The sequence below is a fragment of the Dipodomys spectabilis genome, unplaced genomic scaffold (genome assembly GCF_019054845.1).
Source record: "Dipodomys spectabilis isolate Male_0828 unplaced genomic scaffold, ASM1905484v1 ptg000067l, whole genome shotgun sequence".
NCBI lineage: Eukaryota > Metazoa > Chordata > Mammalia > Rodentia > Heteromyidae > Dipodomys > Dipodomys spectabilis.
This window is the reverse complement of record NW_024870744.1, coordinates 4,410,151-4,436,834: the sequence shown is the minus strand read 5'-3', so window position 1 is coordinate 4,436,834 and position 26,684 is coordinate 4,410,151. Positions and strand designations below refer to the sequence as shown.

Here is a 26,684-nt window from a genome sequence, read left to right as displayed (position 1 = left end):
GGTGCCGGCTCTGCTGGCGGCTGCCCAGACGGGCGCGCGGATGAGAGATGAGGCTTTGAGCGTGAGAAAGTCCCGCCCACCGACGCAGATGAGGCTGTGAGCACACTGAGTGGCCCCGGCCGGAGTCCCGCCCACCGGAGGACTGCGATCCGCTCTTCACAACACCCCAGGCGAGCCAGGCACCCTCAGGGCAGACCGTGGCGTCCTGGGACGTCACCATGGTCCCCGGACCCCAAATAAGCCACAGAGCCAGGAAGTCACACTGCCCACACCATAGACCGTGTATCAAATGTTTATTAAAACCTTAAAGATACAACTTCCCAGGGTGTAAGATTCTAAGCCAAGGCCCGGCCCAGGCCCCTGCTGCTGGCTCCAGCAGGAAGCGCTGCATTCTTCTGTGTGTGTGTGTGGGGACCGGCGACCACCGACGGCCGGGCCATCCCGTCACAGCCAGGTCTCCCCGGTCCTGCTCGCTGTCACAGACGGGATATGGAGGAGACCCCTCAAAACACGGAAGAGACGAGCTGTGGGCACGGCGCCAGGGCCACAGAGACAGGCAGCGGCGCCATGGGAGGCAGGGCGCAGCCGCGGCCAGCGCCCAGCCAGCCACGTGGCCAGCTGCCATGCCTGCCCCATGGCGGGCCGTGCCGCTGTTACTTCCGGCACAGAACTGAGGCTGTGGGAGGGAGACCCTGAGCCTCTGACCCACCCACCTCCTCTCGGGTGGGGGTGTCTGGTTCAGGGGCCTGGGGAAGATACCACAGGGATGGAGAAAGTTCTGTGGGGCTGTGACCTGAATAAACTCACATCCATTCTGAACAGCAACAGCCCGCATGGTTTAATAGCAGGGAAAAACCCAACAGGCATAGGACAGCCAGGCATCTCCCAGCTTTGGTCTCTTGTTTCGGGGTGTGTCTGGTTCAGACTGTTCCGTGGTGCCCGCAGCCGGTCGCAGAACTGGAGGCGATGCCCGCGGCGCTCAGCTTCTCCAGCCGCCGAAGCCCTGGGCAGAACTGCAGGAAGCGCGGCGTCAGCGCCCACCCCCGGCCAGGCTTCCAGACCCCCAGAACCGCACACTTCAAGAAGCACAGCACAGGACGGGAAAGCTTCAGACACTACAGGGGAGGACTGGGGGAGTAGGAGGGACCCCCTCCCCAAGCTGCGGCAGAATGACTGGCGTGCTCAGTCTCTGCACGCCCCAGCCCTTCCCCCCCCCCCCCAACTTATTTAGTAAGTATGGGAGATGCCACTTACGAGTTGGATGATCCGAAGGTGAAGCCTGAAAAGAGGGAGGGGAAGGTCAGGGGAAGCTCAGCCCCCGTGCGCACCCCCCCCCACGAGGACACAGGGACCCATGTGTCATGAGTGAAGATGCAGATGCGATCCGCCACATTCCCAGGCCCTGCGCTGGAGGCAGCGCACCCGGCTGTGGAAACCCAGCCTGCTAAGGCTCTGGCTTCAAGTGCTGAAACCCTGAGCGGAAATGACATCAGCATTTCTATTATTTGCTCAGAAATGGCCCAGCACTGCAAGTATAGACAGGATGCTTCCTTTATCACTGACTGCATCCATACCACTACACCAGCAGCCAGGCAGAAGTCCGGTACCTGGGCCCAGGGACGGGCAGGGGGAAGGGCGGCCTACCTCCAGAGCCCGATCCAAACCCGGAGAAGCTGCCGCTCTGGGCCCCAAACCCTGATGTCTGCTGGGACAGCGATCCGAAGGAGGGCGTGTTCTGGCTGGCCAGCGTGCCGAACGACGTGGTGTTGCTGCTGCTCCCGAACCTGTGCACCGGCCACAAAGGGGCTGTGGTCAGTGTGGCCCTGGCCCCCGCCCGCCCGGGATGTGCCCGATGTGGGCTGGCACAGATTCCAGGGAGAGGCAGCGGTGTGGGGCTTTTCCTCCGGTGCCCAAAATGACTTCTTGCTGGCTGGCGCTCCGCAGTCCTCACTCCATTACCTACGATTTCTCATTATCAGCTCGGGCATCATTTGGCTCTTGCTGCACATTGGTGCTGCTGACTTTTTGTTGAGAGACAGTCTCACTGCCATCCAGGCTGTCCTCGGCCTCGAGGGCTGGGGCTGCCATGCCTGGACATTCTCTTTGCTTTCCTTTTATTGTACCAATCCTGGGGCTTGAACTCAGGGCCTGTGCACTGTCCCTGAGTTTTTTTTTTTTGCTCACATCTGGTGCTCCACAGCTCCACTTCCTGCTTTTTGATGCTGAATTGGAGTTAAGAGTTTCTAACTTTCCTGCCAGGGCTGGCTTTGAACCACAATCCTCAGGGCTTAGCCCCTGGAGTAGCTATGATGACAGCCGGGCACTGGCGCAGGCTTCTATTTGCCTGCAATGAGGCACAGGTTTTCTCACACAAAGATCACTACTTTAGGTATCTTTGTTTTGGTGGGCGGAGGGGATAGGGAAGCAGTTCTCAAGTCATTTCTTTTGGAATTTTGAAGCATTAAGTGTTCTCCTCGGTCCTTACCTGGGGATGACCCCTGGGCGTGCAGGGTGTGTGTGTGTGTGTGCGCGCGTGCCGGCCTGTGTCAGAGGGATCTGGCTGGGACGGGGAAGGCTCTGGGGAGACCAGACTGGAGAGGAGTTCATGACTGGGGACAGACAGGCAAGTGGGAGAACAGCTACAGAAAAAAGCCAGAGCACAGCAGGACCCAGGCGGGGCCTCCACGCGTGCACCAGCCAGGCCAGTGTGCAACTCCGGCCTCAGACCCCACCAGAGCCCACCAGACACTGCCAGGGGCCTCCACAGCGGCAGCGGATTCTAGATACTCAGTGCCTGGCTGGTACTTGGGCCTGTTCTGCAAGATGGAACTGGCCAGTCAGGACTGATGTGGGATCAGGATTCTTTTTTTGTTGTTGTTGGTCATGGGGCCTGAACCCTGGACCTGGGCGCTGTCCCTCAGCTCTTCAGCTCAAGGCTAGCGCTCTACCACTTGAGCCACAGCACCACTTCTGGCTTTTTCTGCTTATGTGGAATGGAACTCAGGGTCTCATGCATGCAAGGCAAGCACTCTACCACTGAGCTTCCTTCCCAGCCCTGGGATCAGGATTCTCTTCTACCAAGTAAGCAAAGCCCCAGGACTTGCAGCCATGCAGACGGGAGTCCACCCGCCCGCCCCAGGTCTCGTTACGCCGACCCAATTACTCCCTAATTCTGATTCTTGGGGTTTCCTGAGAGAACAGTCAAAGATGGAAGGAAGGACTGCTGGCTCCTCAGCAGCCAGCACCTTTGTGGCCGGCAGGGTGAGAACACACCTGAACCCAGACGCGGCAGTAGTACACGCCTGCCATCCAGCCACTCGGAGTACAAATGGGAAGGAATGTGGGTTGAGGCCAGCTGAGGCCAAGAGTTAGCAAGACTCCACCTCAATAAATAAGCCAAGTGTGGTGGTGTGCACCTGTAATCCCAGCTACATCTCAGATGTCAGAGGAGTCCCTGGCAAAAACTCGTAACTCTTAAAAAGCAAAAAGGGGGTGCAGGTACAGCCCAGTGGAAGAGTGTCTGCCTGGCAAGCAGCAAGGCCCCGAGTTCAAACCCGGGTTCTGCCATGGTCCCTCTACAATCGCCCCAAATCTTCAGTTCTCGGCCTAAGCCAGCCGAGGGCGTGGCTTCTCAAACAACTGCACACATCTGGCTGTGGCAAAGGCTGTGGTTTTCCTTCGGATTCCAGCAACCGGACTGGAATTCTGGGGTCCCCAGAGTTCCCCCGCATTTCCCAGTGGGGATGTGTGGGGCAAGGCCCACGCAGAGAGCACCCGGACGACCCAGCTGGCCCTGGGGGACTGGAAACCCTCGCTGAGGATGGGGGGGGGGGGGGGGGACAGGACACAGGAGTCGTGTGCAACAACACTGGGCCTCGGGAGGCAAACAGGAACCGACCCCTGCGCTACCCCCTAACACAGGCACTCTGGAGAGCAGGGCTCTGAGGGCAGCGGTCAGCCATGAGCTGATGGCCACCGTGTGTTCCACACAGCCTGGCTCCTCTGTTCCAAGACAGGGCCTTGCGCTCTCGGGCCGGAGTTTGACAGTGTGAGAAGCTACTTCGCAGAGCAAGGTGGCTGTCGGGCTGCGAGGCTGTGGCGGCCATGTCCCCGCCCCACCCCGCCCCCGTCCCGGGTGGGCGCTTACCCGAATCCTCCCGCGCTGGCGGCCGCAGTGCCCTCTCCGAACACTTTGCCTCCCGTCGAGCCCAGAGGGCTTGTAAAGGCTGGGGCTGAACCGAATGCTGGCACCCCTCCAAACCCAGGGGATCCCCCGAAAGTAGGAGGGCTGCCAAACACTGGAGCAGCACCGAAGCCACCTGAGCAAAACAGAGGCAAACAAACAGAAACGGGGAGAAGGAAAGGAGCAGGAGGAGAGGACGTGAGCGGTCAGAAAGCAAAGCAAAAAGGAAGGGAAAGAGGAAAACAGCACGTTACAGATGAACACAATGCAAACAGGGCCATGCTGCCCGCCCCCCACTTAAACCAGAATGTGGCAGCCCCTCCCAGCCCTACTCCTGCTTTCTGGGGGCTCATGAGAGTGGACCCCACTACAGCATGGCCCTCCAATGCTGGGGTCCCAACCTGGTGGCGAAAATGCCAAGTGTACCACCATGGCCGGCTGTAGACTGGACAGAAGCCCAAACTGTGAGACTGGAGGCTGGCATCCCCGCCCCGCCAGAACCCACGAACTGGGTCAGGGCGGCCGTGAGCCCTGCCTGGCGCCCGGCCAGGGGCTTCTGATGTGTTTACAGCCTGGTGGCTGCCCCGCGCACGCGTGCGCCGGCGGCCCTCTTTCTTGGCACTGAAGCCTTCCTAAAAACGCTCGCTCCCTCCAGTCAGAGGCATCCGCGGAAAGCGATGTTCCTCTTCTGCGGCGGGTGCCGCCCCCACTGACCCTCAACTGTGGGACAACTCGCATGAGCGCCAGGCGCCCTTGGGCAGGGGCTGCAGCGGGTGGCCACAGAAGGGGGCGGGGCCAGGTTCTGGGGAGGGGGTGGAGGCGTGCTGAGCTTCCCCTGATCCCCAGGCCCCTCACCCCCAAACCTACATACAGCCCGCCGCAGAGCCAGTGGAGGACCATGGCGCCAGGATCCTGCTCTCTGGGGACCTCTCTCAGCCTCTGGGGTGTCACCGCACCACCACCTGACCCAGAAGGACCACACACCGGGTGTGCACAGCTGCCCGCTGAACTCAAGTGAGCTGCTATCTTGCACGGAGGTGCCTGCGTAAGCCCTCACGTGAATTCCAAGCCCCGAGAGGAAAAACGGGCGCATTACAAATACAACAGGCTGGAAAGAACAAAAAGCGCCAAACCCCTCGCGGCTGAATTATTGAGGACTGACACCGATCTGGTTACGCGTTCTTCCAGACACCCAGGCCCGCCTCGGTGGCCTCCTCTAGGTGGAAGGGGGTGAAAAGTGAGAAGTCACAACAACACAGAGAGCGCCTGGGCAGGAGGACGGACGGACGCACGCACGCACGCACGCACGCGCCGTGTGGCAGCGTGGCAGTCACTACGGGCTTAGCTCTGGAGTCAGGTGACCTATGCCTCACGGTGTGCCTGGGGTTCAGGTTTACTGGGAGCTTCGCAACCTCCTCCCGGAGGACTGGAGGCTCGGGATCCGCCTCTCTGCTCTGAGCGAGCGGCGGCGGAGCTGGGACTGGAAGGTCTGCGAGACCCCAAATCCAGCTCTCACCTGGCACGCGCCAGTCTCTCGCGGTCACTGTGCCCAACACCTCTGGTGATCACGAAGCAGGGATGCAGACCCCCGAGCCCAGGGGCAGGCTATCCTGGTCTGTGTCCCCTCCTGGCCAGCAGCAGTGTCACTTCAGAGGCGCGTATGCTAGAGGGAGGCTGGACACCTGGTGTAAAGCTCCAAGGTGAACTTGCGGCCCTGCTGCTATGGCGCTCCGTTGCACCCCTCACTTCTCACCTCTGTGTCTTTTTGCCAGTCCTGGGGCTTGAACTCAGGGCCTGGGCACTGTCCCTGAACTCTTTTGCTCAAGGCTAGCCTCTATCACTTCGAGCCGCAACTCAAGCTTTCGGTTTTCTGGCAGTTCAATGGAGATAAAGAGAGTCATGGGCTTTTCTGCCCGGACTGGCTTTGGACCACAATGCTCAGATCTCAGCCTCCTGAGTGGCTAGGATTGTAGGCGTGAGTCACCAGTGTTCGGCTTGGGATCTCATTTCTAGTCCCTTTTAAATTCTAGGAAAAGAATTAAGAACTTCCAATCTAAGACCAGGCACCAAGCCAAAGCTACGAGAACAAGCACACTCTCCTGTGGAAATTAGATTCTAAAAGCAAGAGTCTGCTTTCTGGTTTAGGGAGGCCTAGGCCTTAGCCACAGCCACTTAAGACACCTGGCCCTCAGGAAGGGTCTTGCTCAAAATATCCCATCCCTCTGAGCATGAATGCCACCACAGAGAGCCTGCTTTGAAGAGGGGCTTTCTCACTGGGCACTGGTGACTCACACTTAGCTACTCAGAAGGCTGAAATCTGAGGATCACAGCTCAAAGCTAACCCAGACAGAAGTCTGTGAGACTCCATCTCCAAATAAGCAAAGCTGGAGTTGTAGCTCAGGTTGGCAGAATGCCAGCTGAGCAAGTCATGTTCTTGTATCTAAACATCTACTGCCCTTGGAGTTTTTTTTGGCCAATCCTGGGGCTTGAACTCAGGGCCTGGGCACTGACCCTGAGCTTCTTTTGCTCAGGCTACCACTTGAGCCACAGCACCATTTCTGGTTTCTTCTGTTTATGTGGTATCGAGGAATCGAACCCAGGGTTTCATGCATGCTAGGAAAGCACACCACCACTAAGCCACATTCCTAGCCTGCCCTCGGAGATTTTAATTGCAGATGTGTAGAACAAACACTTCAAGTTATGTGGGGCTAAAACACTGTGCTATTAACGTGCTTTTCACCTGTGCCAAAGAACAGAGCTGCATGCTGTGTAGGCAATGCCTGGTAGAGGGCAAAATACCACAGATGTAAGAAGCCAGACAGCTGGTCCTGGTGGCTTACACCTGTCATCCTAGCCACTCGGAGGCTGGCATCTAAGGATCACTATCTGTGGGGCTGGGAAGGTGGCTCAGTGGTAGAGCGCTTGCCTTGCATGGATGAGGCCCTGGGTTCGATTCCTCAGCACCTAAGCAAAAAGAAAAAAAGCGGGAAGTGGCGCTGTGGCTCAAGTGGTAGAGCGCTAGCCTTGAGCTGAAGAGCTGAGGGACAGCGCCCAGGCCCAGAGTTCAGGCCCCACGACCGGATCCAGAAAAAAAAAAAGGATCACTACTTGAGGATAGGTGGGACAGTAAAGTCTGGGAGACTTTTACTTCCATTCACCAGCCAAAAGTTAGGGTATGGCTCAAGTGGGAGAGTGCCTGCCTTGAGTAGAAAAGCTAAGAGACAGTGCTAGGCTCTGAGTTCGAGTCCCTAGTGCGCACACACACACACACACACACACACGCAAAACTATGTATGTGAACACCAGGAGCAATCAGGTGTGTTCTTGTGTGTGCTGTAGTTGTCAGCTCTGACGTACTCCTCTCTGGGTGCTTCTGTGACAGTGGACACTGCTAAGGAAGTCTCCTAAGAAGACTGCGTGCTCCTCGGGCTGCAGTCCCTGCAGTCCCATTTTTAACCACTTCACACGCATTGGGAAGGAAGCAGAAGCTCAATGAAATGAGCAGAGACGTCCTCCCCTCTGCGGTCCCCTTCTCCCTCCTGATATCCAGGCATACGCAGCACATGCGCGCACATCATGCCGGCACCTGTTTTACTGGGCGTGGAGAAGCCGAAGCCTTGGGACGCCACACTTCCGCCTCCAGAGCTGAACGTGCCGGCCGGCTTCTGCTCTCCAAACGACGAGCTGCCGAACCCGCCGAAGGTCTTCGCCCCGCTGTTTCCAAACAGGTTGGAGGTGTCTGGGGAGAGAGGGACCAGAGGGCCTGGGCGGCACAGCCAAGATGGCGGCTTGCTGGCCTCACTCCACCAGCGCCACAGAAAGGGGAGAGGAGGCCCTGCTGGAGAGGGTCTGCGGGAGGCCCCGCGCCCCCAGGGGCACTCAGAGCCCCAGGTCTACCTCAGGTCTAGGGCCTGGAAGACCATCTGCCTTCCTCCCTGTGTTAGTGACATGAACGCTTGAGTGGCTGCGGAGGGCGCGGGTGGAGGGAAGCCCTGCGCTCCGGCTCTGGTCCGCAGGAGTGAGCGGCGCTGGGGCCCAGCCCAGCGAGGCCTTGCAGCTCATCTTTTTTTTTTTTGGTTGGTCATGGGGCTTGAACTCTGGGCCTGGGTGCTGACCCGGAGATTTTTTGACCTCAAGGCTGGCGCTCTACCACTTGAGCCACAGGGGCACTTTGGTTTTGCTCTCAGTTTTGTTTTTGTTGGTCACAGGGCTTGAACTCTGAGTCTGGGTGCTATCCCTCAGCTCTTCAGCGAGTGTTCTACCACGTGAAGAACCGCAGTGCCACTTCCAGTGTTTTATTGGTTTATTGAAGAATCTCATGGACTTTCCTGTCCAGGCTGGCTTTGAACCATGATCCTCTGATCTCAGCCTCCTGAGTAGCTAGGATGACAGGTGTGAGCCACTGACGTCTGGCTTCATCTCCTCTTTCTAAGAGGTTCACTAAGGCCCTGGACCTTTCTGATGCTGGGTTAGCGGATCCCTCCTGCCCGGGGAGAGGTGCTGAACGTGCTCTAAGGAGGGAAGGGCAGAAGGAAGGGATTCTCTTCGGATGAGGGCGGGGACTCTTGTTTGCTGCAGAAATGAGGACTGTCTCACACTTGAAATACCGGGACTTAACTTCAGACCTCACTCTATCTTCTCGAGAGTTTTGTTAAAATTCATTCCCACCTGTGACAGGACAGGGAGAGGCTATCCGGAGAGTGGGTGGATGCCCAAGCCACTGGTGTGCACGTCAAGGTGCCCAGCCCCGGTCCCCAAGTGAGCAGAGCCCTCGCGCACTGCGGGCTGACGGAGGGGAGGCAGGAGCGCATGCCCTCCCTTGCGAAAGAGAGCTGCCAGAGCTTCAGCTCAGGGCTCAGGGCCCCATGCTCTCATTTGCTGTTTCTGCTCAAAGCTGGTGCTCTATCACTTATTGGAGCCACAGCTCCACTTAATGACTTTTTGGTGGTTAGCTAGAGATAGGAGTCTTACAGATTTTCTTGCCTGGGCAGGCTTTGGACCAGGATCCTCAGATCTCAGCATTTGAGTAGCTAGGATGACAGCCATGAGCCACTGGCACTCAGCTATAAAAACATTTTTTTTTGCCTGTCTTGGGTGGACTTGAGCTTGGGCCCACGTGCTGTCCCGAGGCTTTATTTGCTTAGCCTCATACTCTAGCACTAAAGGCCTCGGCTCTACTTCTGACTTTTTGGTGGTTAATTGGGGATTAACCAGACTTTCCTGTATGGGCTGGCTTCAAATGGTGATCCTCAACTCTCAGCCTCTGAGTAGCTAGGATTGTTTTGTGCCCTGGGAAGGGCCTCTCGCAGGGCCTCCACAGAGCTTGGCCAGCGCCTCCTGTGGGCCTTGTGGGCAGGGGTGCTCACCGACAGGCTTCCTCCTCCTCCTGACGCAGGGAGAGGACGGGTGTGCAGAGGCTGCCTCAGTGTCCCCAGGACAGGATCGGGAAGTGCCAGGCCCCTCGGGGGGACAGCCCGCGGGGGCTGAACTGTAACCATGCAGGGGCTACAGAGGAGCAGCAGGGGAAACCCTGACAAGACAGCCCTTGGCTATGCGCTGGCGTGCCCAGTCACTCCTCTCAAGGTTGAAGCGGGCGGCGGGAGGGCCAGTGGCCCACGCATGGCCGCCACAAGGCATCTGTATAAGCAGGTGCACAGAACAAGGACTGCCAGGCAGAGAGGAGCAGGGCTGGGAAAGACCCTACCTCTACCCTGCTGTGCCACGTAGTACCCAGGCATCTCCTACCCTCCTGTCCTCCGAGAACAAAACCAGTCAAGTGGGGCCAGCCACATCGCCACAGCAGCTGACTAGCCCAGGTGTGCAGTGCCTGGCGCACGGCACGAGCTGCTACCTCGCCCCCGCCTCCTGTTCCCCCCGCACCCAGCTGCAAGGCCTGCAGCTTTCCCGTGGCCAGGGCCCGGGGTGAGCGGCAGACGCCGGGAGGGCAGCAGCTGACAGCTGGCTGAAGTGGGGGGGCAGGCTGGGGCGCTGGGGTCTCCAGCCTGGATTTTATACTGCAGTCATCAGCAAGAAGCGACAGAGGCTCTGGGGAGGAAGAGTGGAAAGTAAAAGCAGCTGAAAAATCCTGGACTTAAGATGGATTCCTGGCCACACACTGTGTATGTGTGTACGTGCGTGCATATGTGTGTGTGTGTGTGTGTTGATGGGGGGGAGGGGAAGGTGTCAAAGGTCGGAGGGGAGGTAGGGTGAGGACCAGCATGACTCTCGGCAAAAGATGGTTCTGAGGGACCATGAGAGGGACAGTGGGGAGCCAGGAGCTCTGAGGAACCGGGAGCACAGAGGAGCGGGAGCACAGAGAACGGGGAGAATGAGTGGCTGGGAGCAGGGCGCAGCTGGAACATGGGCTCTCAGAGTCTAGAACTGCAGTGATGCTCTCACCTACTAGCACAAGAAAGCTGAGACTCGTGATGGAGCAGACGGCACAGGACAGGACAGGGACACCGCGCCCCTGGGCTCCCCGGGCTCCTCATCCATTTCTCCTGGCCTGTCTTTTCTGCTGGGCACTGGTGGCTCAAGCCTGTAATCCTAGCTGCTCAGGAAGCTGATATGTAAAGACTGTGGTTCAAAGCCAGCCCAGGTAGGAAAGTCTGTGAGACTTTTATCTCCAATGAACCACCAAAAATGCTGGAAGTGGAGCTTAAAGTAGACCACTATCCTTCAGCACAAAAAGCTCACGGATAAAGCCTAGGCTCTGAGTTCAAGCCCCAAGATGTCTGTCTGTCTTCCATCCCTTCAAAAGTCAGCTAAGAGTATCAAGTATAATTACGAGTGATCATTTAGGAGATGAAGACCAGACTGGCTAAGAACTAGAGAGTCTGGAGACAGGGGGAGTCCTGGGGTACAGTGCTGTTCCACACCCACCCGACTGGAGGCTACTGAGGTGGTGGCACTGGGCATGGGCTGGGGGCATGCACAGCCAGAGCGCGAGAGCCATGGCTTTAGAGAGGAGCGAGCCAGGAGAGCCGTGACACCCTCGCGCATGCTATCGAGTGTCCGTTCGTGGCAGACGCAGCGCTGCATGTTACCATGTGAGGGAGGTGGGGTTCGGATCAGCCACTTTCTCATTCTGACAGCCAGGCGAACTACTCCTGTGAACCTTTGGGTTCTTGACCTCTGCTTCGGCAAGAACCTGCTTTTGTTTTACTTATCAGGATTCTGCTTAAACAGTGTTTGAAAACAACTAGATGTGATTTCTTGGATCCCTTCATTCCAGAGTTCTAAATCTCTCCTGCAGACTACGACCTGAAGAGCAACACATTCTGATTATGTAACTCACGAGGGCAGAGCAATGCATCTCAGAGCAGGCAACCTTTCACTCTGAGCTCGCTGGAGCGGACGTCACAGGGATGGGTTATTGATCAGAGAGCAAAGCAGGGTGGAGAGTTTCACTGTCACACCCACCACTGTGGGAGACTGAGCTCAGGATTGCTAAGGTCTGGCTCAGCAAAGTGGCTGGAGATGCAGCACATGACACCAGAGAAGTTAAGAGGAAAATGACAGCCCAAACTCTCAATCTCAGCCTCAGCAGCAGAATGAACACTTACAAAAAAACGTTTCAAACATCAGCAGCAGAAGAAAGTGCCAAGAGGTACAGCTTCTGATAAAAAGCAATAAAAAAAAGAAGTTGAGATGAACTAAGAGCTCCAGCTTCCCCACAGCTGGAGTTCAAAGCACACGCAGCATGCAATGCAGATGCAAGCCCTGCTGTGTGCCTGGCCTCTGCGGCCTGCCTGCACTTGCTTCAGGGCACCTCAACACTGAGACAGAGGTGGGGACAGAAGACAGAAGACAGGCCATTTCAGCGTACCAAGCCTCTCCCCGCAGCTCTTGTGTCTTTGCATGACTATATAGGGTATCTTATTAGAAACCACACCGGTTGGGTGCTGGTGGCTCACGCTTGTAATCCTAGCTACTCAAGAGGCTGAGATCTGAGGATCGCGGGTAGAAGCCAGCCCATGCAGTTAAGTCTGTGAAACTCTTATCTCCAATTAACCACCAGAAAACCAGAAGTGGAGTTGTGGCTCAAAGTGGTAGAGCACTAGCTTCAAACGAAAGAGCTCAGGACATCGCCTAGGCCCTGAGTTCAAACCCCATGACTACCACCACGACCAACAAAGCTGGGTACTGGTAGCTCATGCCTATAATCCTAGCTACTCAGAAGGCTAAGATGTGAGGATCGTAGTTCAAATCCAGCCTGGGCAGGAAAGTCCATCAGACTCTTACCTCCAATTAACCACTAGAAAACTGGAAGCAGCGCTGTGGCTCAAAGTGATAGAGCACTAGGTTTGAGCACAAGAACTCAGGGACAGGGGGCTGGGAAGGTGGCTCAGTGGTAGAGTGCTTGCCTTTGCATGCACGAGGCCCTGGGTTCAATTCCTCAGCACCACACAAACAGAAAAAGCCAGAAGTGGCTCTGTGACTCAAGTGGTAGAGCGCTAGCCTTGAGCTGAAGAGCTGAGGGACAGTGCCCAGGCCCAGAGTTCAGGCTCCATGACTGACAAAAAATAAAAAAATAAAAATAAAGAACTCAGAGACAGTGCCCAGGCCCCAAGTTCAAGCCCTCCGACCGACAAAACAACAACCTCCCCTCCCAACCCAAATGACCGCACTGCTTTGTGGTAGGATTTTAAATGGGCCTGCTGGGTCCTCTACCCGCTGTGTATCTGTCCCTGAAGCTCTGCCAATGCCAGGAGGATGACACCGGCAGCAGGGGCTGGGGAAAGGCTTCCCTACTTACTTGGGGTGGCTGTAGATCCAAAGCTCCCGCTGGCCGAGCTGAACGGGTTTTTGTTGGCTGCGTCCTGGCTGGGTTTTCCTCCAAGGCCGCTGAAGAAGCCTCCCCCTCTCCCAGCGTTTCCAGACCCGAACACGCTCCCGCTGGAAGTGGGGGACTGCTAGAAAACAAAGGGGCAGGAAGCAAGGCAGGATGAGAGGTCACCGTGGAACGACAGGCCACGTCCGTGGCAGGAGGGCACACATGGAAAAAGCAAGAGGACTTGATTAGCTTTGGAAGGGGAGAAGCAGGGCCCTGGCCGGGGCTTCCTGTACACAGCGGTTCCCAAGCTCGTGCGTGGTAGGCGGGGACTGTCTGTGTTGCTCTTGCCCTGTGGTGTCTGACACCATGCCAGGGGTGGGCAAAGCAATCCCCCAAGAGCTTCACCAAATAAAGAAGTTGGAAAATGATTTAGACCTCTCGAGCACTTGTTGTTCCTTCTAATCTTTGGCTGAACTCACTGGCAGCTGGTGGCGAGTGATTTTTGTCATTTCTCTAATGTGCACATGGGATTCCGGACAGCTCTGCGCACGTGGCGGGAGCTCTGGCGCTGGACGCCGACTCCACCACGCGTCAACTCCGAGCTGCTCCAAGCACCGCACTGGATTTCTGTGGAAACTGGTTCTTTAAGGACATCCAGGAGGGTGGTGTTCCCTTTGATGAAAGCTGACCTTAGAAATGGGCAGCCCCGCAGGAGCCTGTGGATGGCCCATCCGGGGGACCAGTGGTGCTGTAAGATGGGGTTATTACACTGCCCACCTCAGGTTGGAGAGTGAATTCAATGAGCTCAGAGATGAACTTGCCTCACACAGCAGTGCCTGAACAAGTCACCTGCTCAGAAACCTGGCTGCTGGTTAAAAGGACGGCAGTGTCCCTGTGCTAGGGACTCTGTCTCATCCTGCTCTGCCTGGCACACCCAGCTGTCACCCTGGGCCGAGACTAAGGCAATATGTAACGAGTCGGGGGTAGCTCCTCACTTCTGTTCACAAGTGCCAAGATCCCTCCCTGACTCACCTCTGCCACACCAAAGAAGTGCCAGCACTCTAGCTGTCTTTTGGACCCCAAACACAAAAAACAAACTCTTGCCTTAGCCAGAGTTCTAATGTGTTTTCATTTTTTTCTTTTTTCTTTTTTTGGGTCCAGTCGTGGGGCCTGAACTCTGGGCTTGGGCACTGTCCCTCAGCTCTTCAGCTCAAGGCTAGCGCTCTACCACTTGAGCCACAGCGCCACTTCTGGTTTTTTTCTTTTTGCTTAAGTGGTGCTGAGGAATCGAACCCAGGGCCTCAGGCATGCAAGGCAAGCGCTCTATCACTGAGCCACCTTCCCAGCCCTTCTAATGTGTTTTCAATCTCTCTTTCTTACTGTCCTTGAACTCATCTGCTCAAGGCTAGTGTTCTACCACTTGAGCCACAGTGCCACTTCCAGTTTTCTGGTGGTTTATTGGAGATAAGAGTCACAAACTTTCCTGCCTAGGCTGGCTTTGGAACTGTGATCCTCAGATCTCAGCCTCCCGAGTAGCTAGGATGACAGGCATGAGCCACCAGCGCCTGGCTTAGTCTCTTCAGACTTCTTTAAAAATGACAGGAATTCAGCAGCCATTCGGGGACGAGGAGCTTTGCACAACTAGAATCCAATCATGAAAGCCAAAGCTTTGCTAAGGGCTGAGCAGGAAACCATGACGACTGAGGAACTCATGGATAGTGTGAGACCGGGCAATGTCGAGGACCAGCCCGGCCTTCTACAGCTATCCACAGAAACAAGCAGGGTGGTGGGGGGGGGAGGGGGGAGGCTGGGAAGGGAGGTGAAGGGTAAACAAAGGAGGAGGCTGCAATGCTTGGTAAGAAATGTATGCATTATCCTGCCCATGTAATTGTAACCCCTCTGTACAGTATGTTCTCAAATAAAATAAAATAAAATTAAAAAAAAAAAGAAACAAGCAGGGGTGGGTCTGAACATACTTCATGAGGCAGAAGGAGCCAGCAGTTATGGCATCCTCAGGGCAGGTACTGAGCACAGGGCAGTTAAGGCATCATCAGGGCGGGTACTGAGCGTCCTTCACCGAGTGAATGAGTCCAGCAGGTACTGCATCCTCATAAACGCACTCAACAGAACCCCATCCATTGCGATTGAAATAAACAACAGCGTTTTAAAATTGAAGTTATAGCAAACTGAACAAGTGCACAGAAAGTTCAGTTTTTTGGTCGTATTCACTGTGCTGTTACACTTTTCCAACCACTTTTCACTTTCTTTTTTAAACTTCCAAATCTCTGCAGAGATGCTATACTCAACTATTTTTTCCAATATTTTCTTGTAAATCCTAGAGCATAGCAGCTATTTTTAAGTTGTTGTCTCTAGTTCTAACATTTGGATTATCTCGAGGTTTTACTTGCTGACTTAAAAAAATCTGATTGCAAGCTGGGCACTGATGGCTCATGCTTATAATCCTAGCTACTCAAAAAGCTAAGATTTGAGGATCACAATTTGAAGCCAGCCTGGGCAGGCAAGCCTATGAGACTCTTTATCCCCAATAAAAAAAAAAAAAAAGCCAGAAGTGGAGCTGTGGCTCATGTGGTAAGAGTGCTAACTAGCCTTAACCACAAAAGCTCAGGGATAGCACCCTGGCCCTGAGTTCAAGACTTAGGACTGGTAAATGCAGTGGTCCAACTGTCTTCTGCCTGTCTTTATAACTGAGAGAAGTCAGCCTGTCAGCCCAGCCTGTGCTCTCACTGTGATAGCAGATATTCTTCCCTGCACTCTGACATGTGCTGGCTTTGGGAATTTTCAGTCCTTCACTCTTCTAATACAGCAATACATATTCTCCCTTTCTCTTCTGGGGCTCTGGCTAAATGTGTTAGATTTTCTGCTTGGTGCTTCCTTTTTTCTCTCTCTGAAGCATTCAGTGTATTTCTTCTCTTTCAAGAGCCAGTGAATTACAGTTTTGGGGCCCAATCTTATATAATCTGTGTTTTTTCTGTTTTTTTTTTTTTTTTTCTTTTGGGTTTTTTTGTTTTTGGTCAGTTGTGGGTCTTGAACTCTGGGCCTGGGCGCTGTCCCTGAGCTCTTCAGCTCAAGGCTAGAGCTCTACCACTTGAGCCACAGAGTCACTTCTGGCTTACTGGTAAACCTGTGTTTGTAAATGAAACTTTACCTGTGTTGTACATTGTGAGATGAGGCTGCTTTGTGCTGCAGCCAGGGCTGAGCAGCTGTGAAAGAAACTGAACACAGTTCTCAGCCCCGAACACTGACCCACTGAAATTTTATTATACTTCTCTACAAGTTCTACTTGGTTTGTCTTCAAAGTTGTTATATATGCTTTGTACAGCTTCCTATTCTTTACAGGCATTTTGAAGTTTGCCTTTCATTTCTCTTAAGCATGTAGAACAGTTGTGCTTTAGAGTCGAACAGTCTCTGCAAGTCGTTTCTGGTGTTTATTTTGGCTCTGGCTCGTGGCTGCTGTGAGAATCGGCATCCCAAGGGTCACTCCTAAGTCTAATGGGAGTTTAGAGCGAATGAATGTCCTGTCAGACATCTGGAGGCACCACTGTTCGGGGGGCCATGTACACAGGGTGAGCTCCAGGAATCTGAGTCCCCCCTAAGTGTGGGAGAACATCACCTTTGTATGCATTTTAGTATTTTCTGCTCCTTTGACCGTGGGGCTCCTTAAATACAAAGTTCCAAGTTTCTCAGGTTAACGAAGTCCTTGGGCCAGAAATGGCGTCTGTGCTTACTTTCCTCCTCTAGGTTCCCGTTTTCCTGTGAATCTGGCTTGGTGAAATACCATATTAGCTTTGAAGATATGACTTCTGGTTTCATCTCATAGTTTTCGTCGTGATCTGGTTTGAATGACTTAGGTTCCCATTACCAGATGTGGAAATCAGAAGTTTCATTTCTCTCTTTTGAGAAAGATCACCGAGAGCTGGGAAGGTAGCTTAGTGGTAGAGTGCTTGCCTTGCACGCATGAAGCCCTGGGTTCAATGCCTCAGTACCACATAAGCAGAAAAGGCTGGAAGCAGCACTGTGGCTCAAGTGGTAGAGTGTTAGCCTTGAACACAGAGAGGCTCAGGGACAGTGTCCACGCCCTGAGTGCAAGGCCCAGGACCGGCAAAAAAAAAAAAAAAGATCACTGACTAGGGCAGAGCCCATCTGCCAAGCCAGGGGTTGATAAAACCTCTGAGGAGCCGGCCGCCGGTGGCTCACGCCTGTCATCCTAGCTACTCAGGAAGCTGAGATCTGAGGATTGCGGTTCAAAGCCAGCCCAGGCAGGAAAGTAGACTCATCTCCAATTAAGCACCAGAAAACCGGAAGTGGTACTGTGGCAAGTGGTAGAGCGCTCGCCTTGAGCTGAAGAGCTGAGGGACAGCGCCGAAGCCCGGAGTTCAAGCCCCATGACGGACAAAAAACAAACAAAAAAACCTCTGAGGAAGATCACGCTGCCTGCCAGTTACGTACTCACTGCTCTGTAGTCATGCGCCCTAACTGCCCTTACAGCCGCGCCCTCTTTCCATGCCACAGACACCTTCCTTCTGAAGGGAGGGCTTCTCAGGAGGCAGCCAGGGTGCATGCTGGACTTCACTGTTCTCAGCTTTCAAATGGGAGCAACCACCGCTCCCATCCCTAGAGTAGCTGTGATGATGAGTTTGAGTCATTCAACAAGGCACTTACAAGGATGCGCGGGCCTTGCTGGCACGCCGGGGATGCTGCTGGATCAAGAATAGCAGCTCAGGGCACTGGAGGAGGCCCAGGACTGCAAACAGCTCAGCGCAGTGGCAGCATGTAGTGTCCACTGTACCTTCTCCCACCAGCCCAGCAACCACTTAAAAATGTAAAAACCATTCTTAGCTTGCGGTCTTCAAAGGAAACAAGGCCTACAGGTAGACCTGGCCTGAGGATTGCAGTTTGACAACCCTTGGCCTAATAAAACAGGCAGAAGATTGACTGAAGGCAGCAAGTCCTTCCCCCAGGACTGACAACAGATGAAGTCCTGGTGGTTGGCTCTCTGTAATGCAAGGTGGCAGCTGCTTGTCTGCCCTCAGGGCAGCTTAAGCAGCACGCATGGCTGTCTGCTGGGCCTGGCCTGGCCACACAGCATAAACTGACTCAGTTACACTGGGGAGAATGGGGGGAGATGTGGACACGCACGGAGACAGAATGTATTTACCTGGCCAAAGACTGTTCCACCAGTATTGGCGGCTTGACCAAACACAGAACCAGTGTTATTAGATCCGAAACCTACAAAACACAAAGAAAACGAAAGTTCAACTTGGATGAGTCTTAAACAGTAAAGACATTAAAAAAAAAAAAAAAAGGCACGCAAGTGTGCTGTTACCCTGCCACCAATCAACTTGAGTGAAACTGCTTCCTCACTGAGCACACCAGTTCCTGTGTCCTCCAGACCCTGTGAGGTAGCAGCACGCCTGCACAGAGGCTGCACCTCCCGCCGTCTTCTCTCTGTAAATCACCTCGATTGCTGATAGCACGCAGTACAGTGCAAATGCCTGCCCAGCCCCCATGTTCTCTAACTCATCTCTGGATTACTTACAATGCCCAGTACAACATACATGGTACCTAAGTAATTGCTGTATTATTTAAGCAATAATGATAAGAAAAACTCTGCATATGTCAGCACAGTCTGGTTTTTGGTCAGTTATTTTCGCTCTGTGGCTGTATCTGTAACTGTGGAATTCAGAGGCCTGACTTCATAGCTTTTTGTAATAATCCTTCTTTTACCAGTGGATGTGGGTCAGTAAGATGGCATAGTCTCAGAGAAGCTTCTCCTGGGACTCAGCCACCAAGAATGCTTTCCAATCACTAGCATTATAGATACTTTTCCTCCCTACTCACCGGCACCTCAACCTCCCAGGTGACAGAACGCATGGTGGAGACGCCGGGCTGATGAGGGCCAGGATAGTTTGGCACAATGACACACTGCAGCAAAGAGCTGGAGATCTGTGCTCGTTCCTGATACTGACTGAGCAGGTGAGCTGGCGCGGAGGGCTGGAGGGCAGCGCGCAGCCCTCCACACAGCACGAAAGGGAAGAGGGCCAGCCCTTCGGGGGCTCTGAATCTGGTCACCTGGCTTGCTAGGCAGATTTTTTTGAGATCTGACTGCAGAAGCAAGTGTATGAGAGACGGGGGCAGTGCAGGGCACCCTGTAGCCTTCTATTTGTCCCCACAGGGGACACACCAGCCCATCTCAGGCCTCAGGTGAACCTCAAAACTATCTCTTTACCACTGTGTCCTCCTTACAGCTGAACTTGGTAACAGCTTAACATGTACTGGAAGAGGGAAAACATTTCCATCCTAATCAATCCTAAGCCACTTTTGAATTATCATCCTCAGAATGAATGAACATTTCATTATTTTCCCCCAGAGCTTAGCTGCTGAAGGGCTGCCTTTCATTATGGAAGCATCAGAAGCCACGCTTAGGACAGGTCCTGGCACTGCTCTGTCTACTGGTGGCTTTTAGAAGTAAACATAGATGCTAAATTGGAGATATGATGCTGAAGCAGGTTTTGTTCTTTGAAACACAGTGAAACTGTTAAAAAAACATTATGATACTGAAAACAAGTAGAACTCAGCTCCTCAAATGGTAGGATCCACTCTTCAGACAAGTAAGATGGTGCCACAGGAAATAAGTAAAGGCCTACAGAGGAGGCGGTGAGGAGCCCGCTGCTCCTCTGACTTACAGCCAGCTCTGGCTCACGTGAGCTCGGCCTCCAGGGCCCTCGTGGGGACTCCCAGCCTTTAACAAGCCTCTCCAATGGAAAAGTTCACCACTCTGAGCCACCAAGTTACTTGCCATGACTTTGAATTAAAGATAGTTGGTTTTTCGCCATGGAATTGGCAGTATGGTAGCTAGCAGAGTAGAGCTTGCTGGGGAGGAAACCTGGAGCTAGGCCGGGCCTGCTAGCTCCGACCCGGCCGGAGCATCTCCCAGGACTGCGGGTGCTCCCGGCGCCCTTCTCAATCTGACACGTTCTCTTTCGCTCCCTCTCCCTTTCTTTCAATGACACAGCAGTAAGCTTGCTGCCAATGCTCCAGATGGTCCAGGGAGGAACAAAGTAATAATCCGCTGCACACTCTTACCTGAAGCTTGACAGAAGCTAAACCCCGAGAGTGCCGCTGTGGACGTGGTGGCCGAGGTGCCGCCGAACACTGTGCCTCCCTGCCCAAAGCTGGGGCTCTGGCCGAACGCGGGAGCGTTGCTCTGGCCAAATAGCCCCCCGCCCGTGTTGGTAGAAGACTGTCCAAATGAGAAGGAGCCAGAGCTGCTGGCGCTCGAGGAAGCCCCGAAGACGTTTCCCGTGGTGGACGAGGGGGTGGAGGACACGGCTTGGCCAAAGGCGGGCCCAGAACCGAACCCAGGCTGGTTGAAGGAAAAGCCGCCAGCTGGGCTGCTTGTGGCCTGTCCAAAGGCCGGGGCCTGACCAAATGTCGCCTGTCCAAAGGCCCCGGAAGCAGAAGTGCCGAAGGCAGGGCTGCCAAACCCTGGGCTGCTGGCCTGTTGTGTGGTGGCGGCAGTGCTGGCGATGCTGCCCGTCTGCTGCCCGAATAGGCTTGGTGCGGTGCTGGCCGCCACCTGACCAAACACCGGGCTGGGCGCAGGGGCAGAGGCTGTGCTGCTGGAGAGCTGGCTGAACGCCGAGCTGACGGCGGGTGGCTGGGTGAAGACTGAGGAGCCCGAAGTGACAGTGCCAAACACTGCTGTGTCTGTGGTAGGGCCTGGGGCAGTGCTGGGCACGGTGTTGCTGCTGGTAGGGGTGCCTGCAGCTTCGACGGCCCCTGGGCCCGCAGCCGGGAGCGGAGCTGCTCCCACGGCGGCCTGCGTGGGGGCGGCGAAGGTGGATGCGGGAGAGGCTGCCTCCGTCTTGACGTCGGGGCTCCCCACGGCCGCTGGGGTGGCCTCAGCAGAGGGGGCCGTGTGGCTGGCGGCAGATGCCGTGGTGCAGGGACTCCCGATTGCCGGCTGCGTGAGCACGGGTTCTTTTTTACTGGTGTCGGAGGCTGGCGGCGGAGGCGGGGGCTGAGGCTGGGCCGCCGCGGGCTGTGCTGGGAGTGAGGCTGTGGGCGCCGAGGCCTCACCGTGGCCTGACTTCTCAGGTGCAGCCGATGCCTGGGGCTCTTCAGGGCACTTTCCAGAAGACCCGGGCAGGGGGGAAGCAGTGGGCGAGCTCAGGAGGCTGCTGAAGGACAGGGTGGGGAAGGGCGCTGGGAGGGCAGGGGCCGAGGAGGCTGGCAGGGGGGCAGGCAAGGAGCTTGGGTTACTGATCTGCGGGCTTCCAAATGAAAAGCTAGACTTGCTGCTGCCCAGAGACATCCCCCCAAAACTGGCCACCCCAGCAGGTCCCGTGCTGCTGAGACTGCCAAAGACCGCAGTGGAGGAACCGCTGGCGCTGGTGCTGGGCGCTGCAGTGCTGGTGGGCGCGGAGGTGGTGGGGGGCTCGGCGGGCTTCCCTAATGCCGCAGAGCCCGGGAAGCTAAAGCCCGAGGACACGCTGGGCTTGGCTGGCTGGCCACCGGACAGGCTGGCGGGCGGAGCCTTACTGGGTGGCTTGGCAGAGTCCTCGGCCTGGCCCACCCGCAGGCCTGAGAAACTGCCGAGCGTCTCCCCAGACGCAGAGCTTGGGAACAGCAGCTCTCCCCACTTGGATGGCGTCTCCAGCTTGCTGGAGGAGGTGGTGGCGGCCAGGGCGGCCCCGGGCGGGGCGGCTGGCCTGCTGCTGGACGCCGGAGACTCGGCTTCGGCAGGGGAGGAGCCCTCTGGGATGGGCTCGTAGAAAGGCTGGCCTCCCCCGCCCAACGACAACGTCTCCAGCTGGTTTGACTCTTTGGTGGCTGGTGTCACCGCTAGGCAAGAAACAGAAATTGAGAGATGGGTTAGACTCCGCAAAATACCACTTAACAAGTTTCCACTGGCTTCTCTCTCCTCCAGGGTAGACAAGTTGTTTTAACAGTGGCATCCTCCCAGGGGGCCGGAGGGGATAAATGGAAACTTCCCCACGGAAGCATTAACCTAGCCCAGGCATCTCACTAGGTAGGAACAAACAAGTATGGTTTTTATGAACCAAAGAAAAACAGAAAAGGCACCTTGGCTACCTCAGCCCTGAACTGAGGGTGCTCTGCCTCATACACCCCAGCCCGGCCTGGCAACACCTGACAGCTCTGCCTTTATTGCTCAAGGGCACAAAATGCCAACTACAGACCACACTGACACACGCAGGAGCTACTCCTGACTAACCACTGGTGCTGTACTGAGCTCTTTATGGATTGCTGTCTCTTCTCACATTAGCTAAAAGGTGATGTGGAATCACTGTTTATTCCTATTTCATTTTCCTCACTATTTTTGACAATGATTTTGTTCCTTTCCAATTTTTTATATCGCGGTGGTGCTTTCCTGTACAAATGGGGGAGAAAGCAGGCCTCAGGGTGTATTGACACAGTTCAGTTGTCAAAGGTTAAAAGAAGACCTTACAAATTTCTGCTCATCAGAGAAAGGAATGAAATCCCTGACCTTTTCTGGGTCACGCTTGGATCAGGGTCAAGATGTCTACTATGGTTTCAGACCCCTGGCCCCTCTAACACTTTGAGTATTCTAACTAGCATTAAGAAAAGTATTTGTGGCGCACTATAGTGTATGCCTACAGTCCCAGCTATGGACACAGGAAGATCATTTGAACCCAGGAGTTGGAGACCAGCCTGGACCACATAGAATTCTCCTACCTAATAATAAAATAAAAAGCTGGGCACTAGGGTCTCACACCTGTAATCCTAGCTATTCAGGAGGTTGAGATCTGAGGATTCCAGTTCAAAGCCAGCCCAGGCAGGAAAGTCTGTGAGATTCTTAGTGGTGCTGTCGCTTAAGTGGTAGAGCTCTAGCCTTGAACTGAAGAGCTGAGGGCCAGAGCTCAGGTCCAGAGTTCAAGCCCCATGACCGACCAAAAAAATAAGTCTCACGGACTTTCCTGCCCCAGCTGGCTTTGAACTAGGATCCTCAGATCTTAGCCTCCAGAGTAGTTAGGATTACAGGCATGAGCCACCAGCGCCTGACTAGTTCTATCTTAATGTTAACATTTAAATGCTAATGGGTAGCTTTGACTTTCCAGAAGCAGATTCTCTCCTTGATCTGAACTGCAGAGCCCGCTGTGTTAGTTTCTTATACAGAACCCTGGGGGTGTTGCAGTGAAGCATAGCAGCACACACCGGCAAGCGGCCTGCTGACGTACCTAGCCCTTACGCCAAATGCTAAGTAAGTCTTATCTATACAAAAATAACTGCGTTTGTTTAAGGAAACACAAAAGTGATCTATTCAATGCAGAGACTATACCTTGGGTGGCAGTGAAATTAGAAGACGGTGTTGGTGCAATTATCCCAAAATTAAAGCCAGCTCTGCCAAGTAAAAAAAAGAGACGTTAAAAAGCAACAAACCAAAGGCACATCTTCCTCTTAGTACTGCAATTCCTTCAGACCATCTGCCCCTGAGGACATATCTTAGGGACAATGCAACCACCTCAATATCTTCAAGGAGGGAGAGGCAATTTGTCAGGGAGGGAAGAGGGGCAGCAGGGGGAGGCCTTGGAAGCATGGTGGCTTCTCAACGCAGAGGCCTGAGTGGAGACTGATTCCAAGTAGAGCAAAGGAGCAGCAGTAGGACAGCAGGCATGTGTACCAGAAACAGAAATTAGGGAAGCTGCTTGGCCAGTGTGGGAGTGGGGGAGAAACCTGGCCAGCAGCAGCAGACTAGAGTCAGAGTCCTCTCAGAGTCCTCCCATGGTCAAGGGGCAGGCCAAGTGAGCCCCATGCTACTGAGACAGAGGCTGGATGGAATGCAACGGAAACCTTGCCTCAGCAGCTTTGACAGAAGTGGTGGAATTCTATCAAAACTACAGACAACACATAATGTCTTCCCTCAAGCTGGGAAGGTGGCTCAGTGGTACAGTGCTTGACAAACATGCATGAAGCCCTGGGTTTGATTCCTCAGTACCACATACACAGAAAAATCCAGAAGTGGCACTGTGGCTCAAGTGGTAGAGTACCCTGGCCCTGAGTTCAAGCCCCAGGACTGGCCAAAAAAAAAAAAAAAAAAGTCCTCCCTCCTTTTTCCCCCTGTTGGGCTGAAGGATATTCCTGAAAAACACTGACGTCAGGGGAAAGGGGTGTGGCTAACGATTCCAGCCAGACAACAAAAAACTGAAAGCACTCAAGGGTATTCATTCAGTACAGGGCTTGAACTCAGGGCTTTGCGCTTGCTTCTGGCTGGCTGAGTGGAGCTCTACCCACTTGATTCATGACTCCAGCCTGGCTTTTTGCTGGTTATTTTAGAGATGAAGTCTCGAGGACTTTTCTGCCTAGGTGGCTTCTAACCATATCTGCCAGATCTCAGCTTTCTGAGCAGTTAGCTAGGATTACAGATGAAAGCCACCATGTGGTTGAAAGCAGCTTTTCTTTTTGTCAGCTGTGGTGCCTGAACTTAGGGCCTGGGTGCTGTCCCTGAGCTTTTCACTCAAGGCTAGCACTCTACCACTTTGAGTCACAGCACCACTTCCAGTTTTCTGGTGGTTAATTGGAGAAGAGTACTACAGACTTTCCTGCCTTGGCTTGCTTCGAATCACAATCCTCAGATCTCAGCCTCCTGAGTTAGCTAGATCTACAGGCATGAGACACCAGCACCTGGTTCTGAAGGGGCTTTGGTAATGGAAGTGAACACACAACCAGGGAATGGCAATGAATGTAGGGACAGGTGTGATCTCAATCTATCTAACTGCACCTGCATATGGCTGGAGAGCTGGCACTGGCTCCACAGTGAACAAGACTACCTTGTAAGGCTTAGAAGAGTCCGTCCTGAGTGACTCAGCTTTACACATATAGCCATCAGTATTTCTTTTTTCTTTTTTTTTTGGTCCTGGCACTTGAACTCAGGGCTTGGGCATTATCTCTGAGCTTTTATGCTCAAGGTTGGTGCTCTACCACTTGAGCCACAGCTCCGCTTCCAGCTTTTTGGTGGGTAATTGAAGTCTCATAGACTTTCCTGCCTGTGCTGACTTTAAACCTTGATCCTTAGACCTGAGCCTCCTGAATAGCTAGGATTACAGGCATGAACCATTGACACCTGGAAGTATTTCTTAACAAAATGAAACACATCCTCCAATCGATATGAAAACTAAAGTATGAAATAGTGGCCATCTTCCCTTGCACTCTCTATGCAGGACAGTGATTAGAAGTAAAGCAAGGGCTGGGAATGTGGCTCAGTGGTAGAGTGCTTGCCTAGCATGCATGAAGCCCTGGGTTCGATTCCTCAGTACCACATACACAGAAAAAGCTGTAAGTGGTGCTATGGCTCAAGTGGTAGAGTGCCAGCCTTGAGCATAAGAAGCTCAGGGACAGTACACAGTGCCCAGGCCCTGAGTTTAGGCCCCAGGACTGGCAAAAAAAAAAAAAAAAGAAAGAAAGAAAAAAAGCCAATTCAAGTGTTATGTACAGCCCTTAAAGGGGTCAGAATGAAAATACCTTCAGTGTGAGAAACCTGATGACCAGGGTTAGAATTTTATTAGATAATTTAAAGGACTTGGTACCCCCAAAAAAGGGCTTAGGTGAACAACTGAAACGAACGAATAGGTAGGAATGCACGCAGAGAGCCCCAGCTCCAAAGGGAAAGGGGAACGGGCTTTCAGAACACTCAGTGCGTAGCATGCTGGCCACTGCTGGCAGAAGCTGCCCCAAGCTGTGCCACAAGCACATGTGGTATGCCACAAGCACATGTGATAAACATGTGCACAGCCCTGCTGATCTGAACAAAGACTTGGAGGAGCTCTTTGTGATCTACCACAAAACCTAAGTGCACCACTGACCCAGAGGGAGTGAAGGAGAAAGGCTTGCTGAAGTGTCCCGCGGCAGACGGCGTGGAGCTCACAGCTGCTTCTGTCTTGGCTGGCCCTGAAAATGATGGAAAATAAAACAAAACAGAACAGGAAATGAGGCCATTTCAAAAAGCTGGCTTGAAGCTCCAATTTGTAATTCCCTGCTCTTAGACAAGGTAGGTGGGCTCAAAGCCACCCCTTTAGGTTGAGAAGCCCAGACACCCTCTGATAAGCAGGAGGTGAGCGCTGGCATGTTGCCTAATGTGGGCTCCGGGCAGAGCCTGCTGGTCAGCTCTGAGTCCGTCCAACACAATGTGCTCCACACCTGCCTTTCCAATATGCTCCACACCTGCCTTTCCAGAAAAGGACTCCAGTGCACTTCAATTCACAGCCTAACCCTATGTGCTTGGAGGTGCAGCTTTTCAGTATTTGAAACTAACATATACCAAAGGGACCAAGGGGAAAAAACTCCAAAGATAAATAGATTAATAGGCTAAACATTTCCGAGTAGTGACTTCTTGATACATTTCTGCATTTTTCATAGATTTTTGTATTGAACAAAAAGAATCATTTTCATTTTTTTCTATTGCATGGGAAGGCCTGTTATAGTACAGAGACATGTAGGAAGTTAAATGTAAAGCTGTCATCCTTCCTATGTTCAACCCCACTATCTACATACTAATAGTCTAGGGTGTAATCTCCAATCTACTTCCTGGCATATTTTAGTGGGGGGAGGGAAGAGAAAAGGAAACTATTTTAAAAGCCCCAATCCAAGTGAGCAATCATAAAAATCTTTTTCTTTAAAGGAATATGGGGTATATGTTAATAGAAGTTTTCAAAATGACAGGAGCAT

General features: G+C 53.7%; 1 protein-coding gene across 5 annotated transcripts in view; it reads right to left on the bottom strand.

Annotated features, from left to right (window-relative positions):
• Positions 1-823: 823 nt before the first annotated feature.
• Positions 824-26,684, bottom strand: part of Nup214 (nucleoporin 214) — a 70,886-nt gene continuing 45,025 nt past the window's right edge. For 4 of the 5 annotated variants that reach the window (XM_042681123.1, XM_042681125.1, XM_042681127.1 and 1 more), the window contains 10 exons: positions 25,823-25,907; positions 23,302-23,363; positions 20,064-21,824; positions 18,136-18,206; positions 12,942-13,098; positions 7,770-7,922; positions 4,148-4,319; positions 1,645-1,784; positions 1,255-1,279; positions 824-1,013 (listed from right to left, as the gene is read on the bottom strand). In XM_042681123.1, coding sequence (XP_042537057.1) covers positions 980-1,013; positions 1,255-1,279; positions 1,645-1,784; positions 4,148-4,319; positions 7,770-7,922; positions 12,942-13,098; positions 18,136-18,206; positions 20,064-21,824; positions 23,302-23,363; positions 25,823-25,907 — 2,660 coding nt within the window. In that variant the 3' untranslated portion in view covers positions 824-979. The remainder of the gene's footprint in view (positions 1,014-1,254; positions 1,280-1,644; positions 1,785-4,147; positions 4,320-7,769; positions 7,923-12,941; positions 13,099-18,135; positions 18,207-20,063; positions 21,825-23,301; positions 23,364-25,822; positions 25,908-26,684) is intronic. The other variant, XM_042681126.1, reaches the window with a different exon arrangement.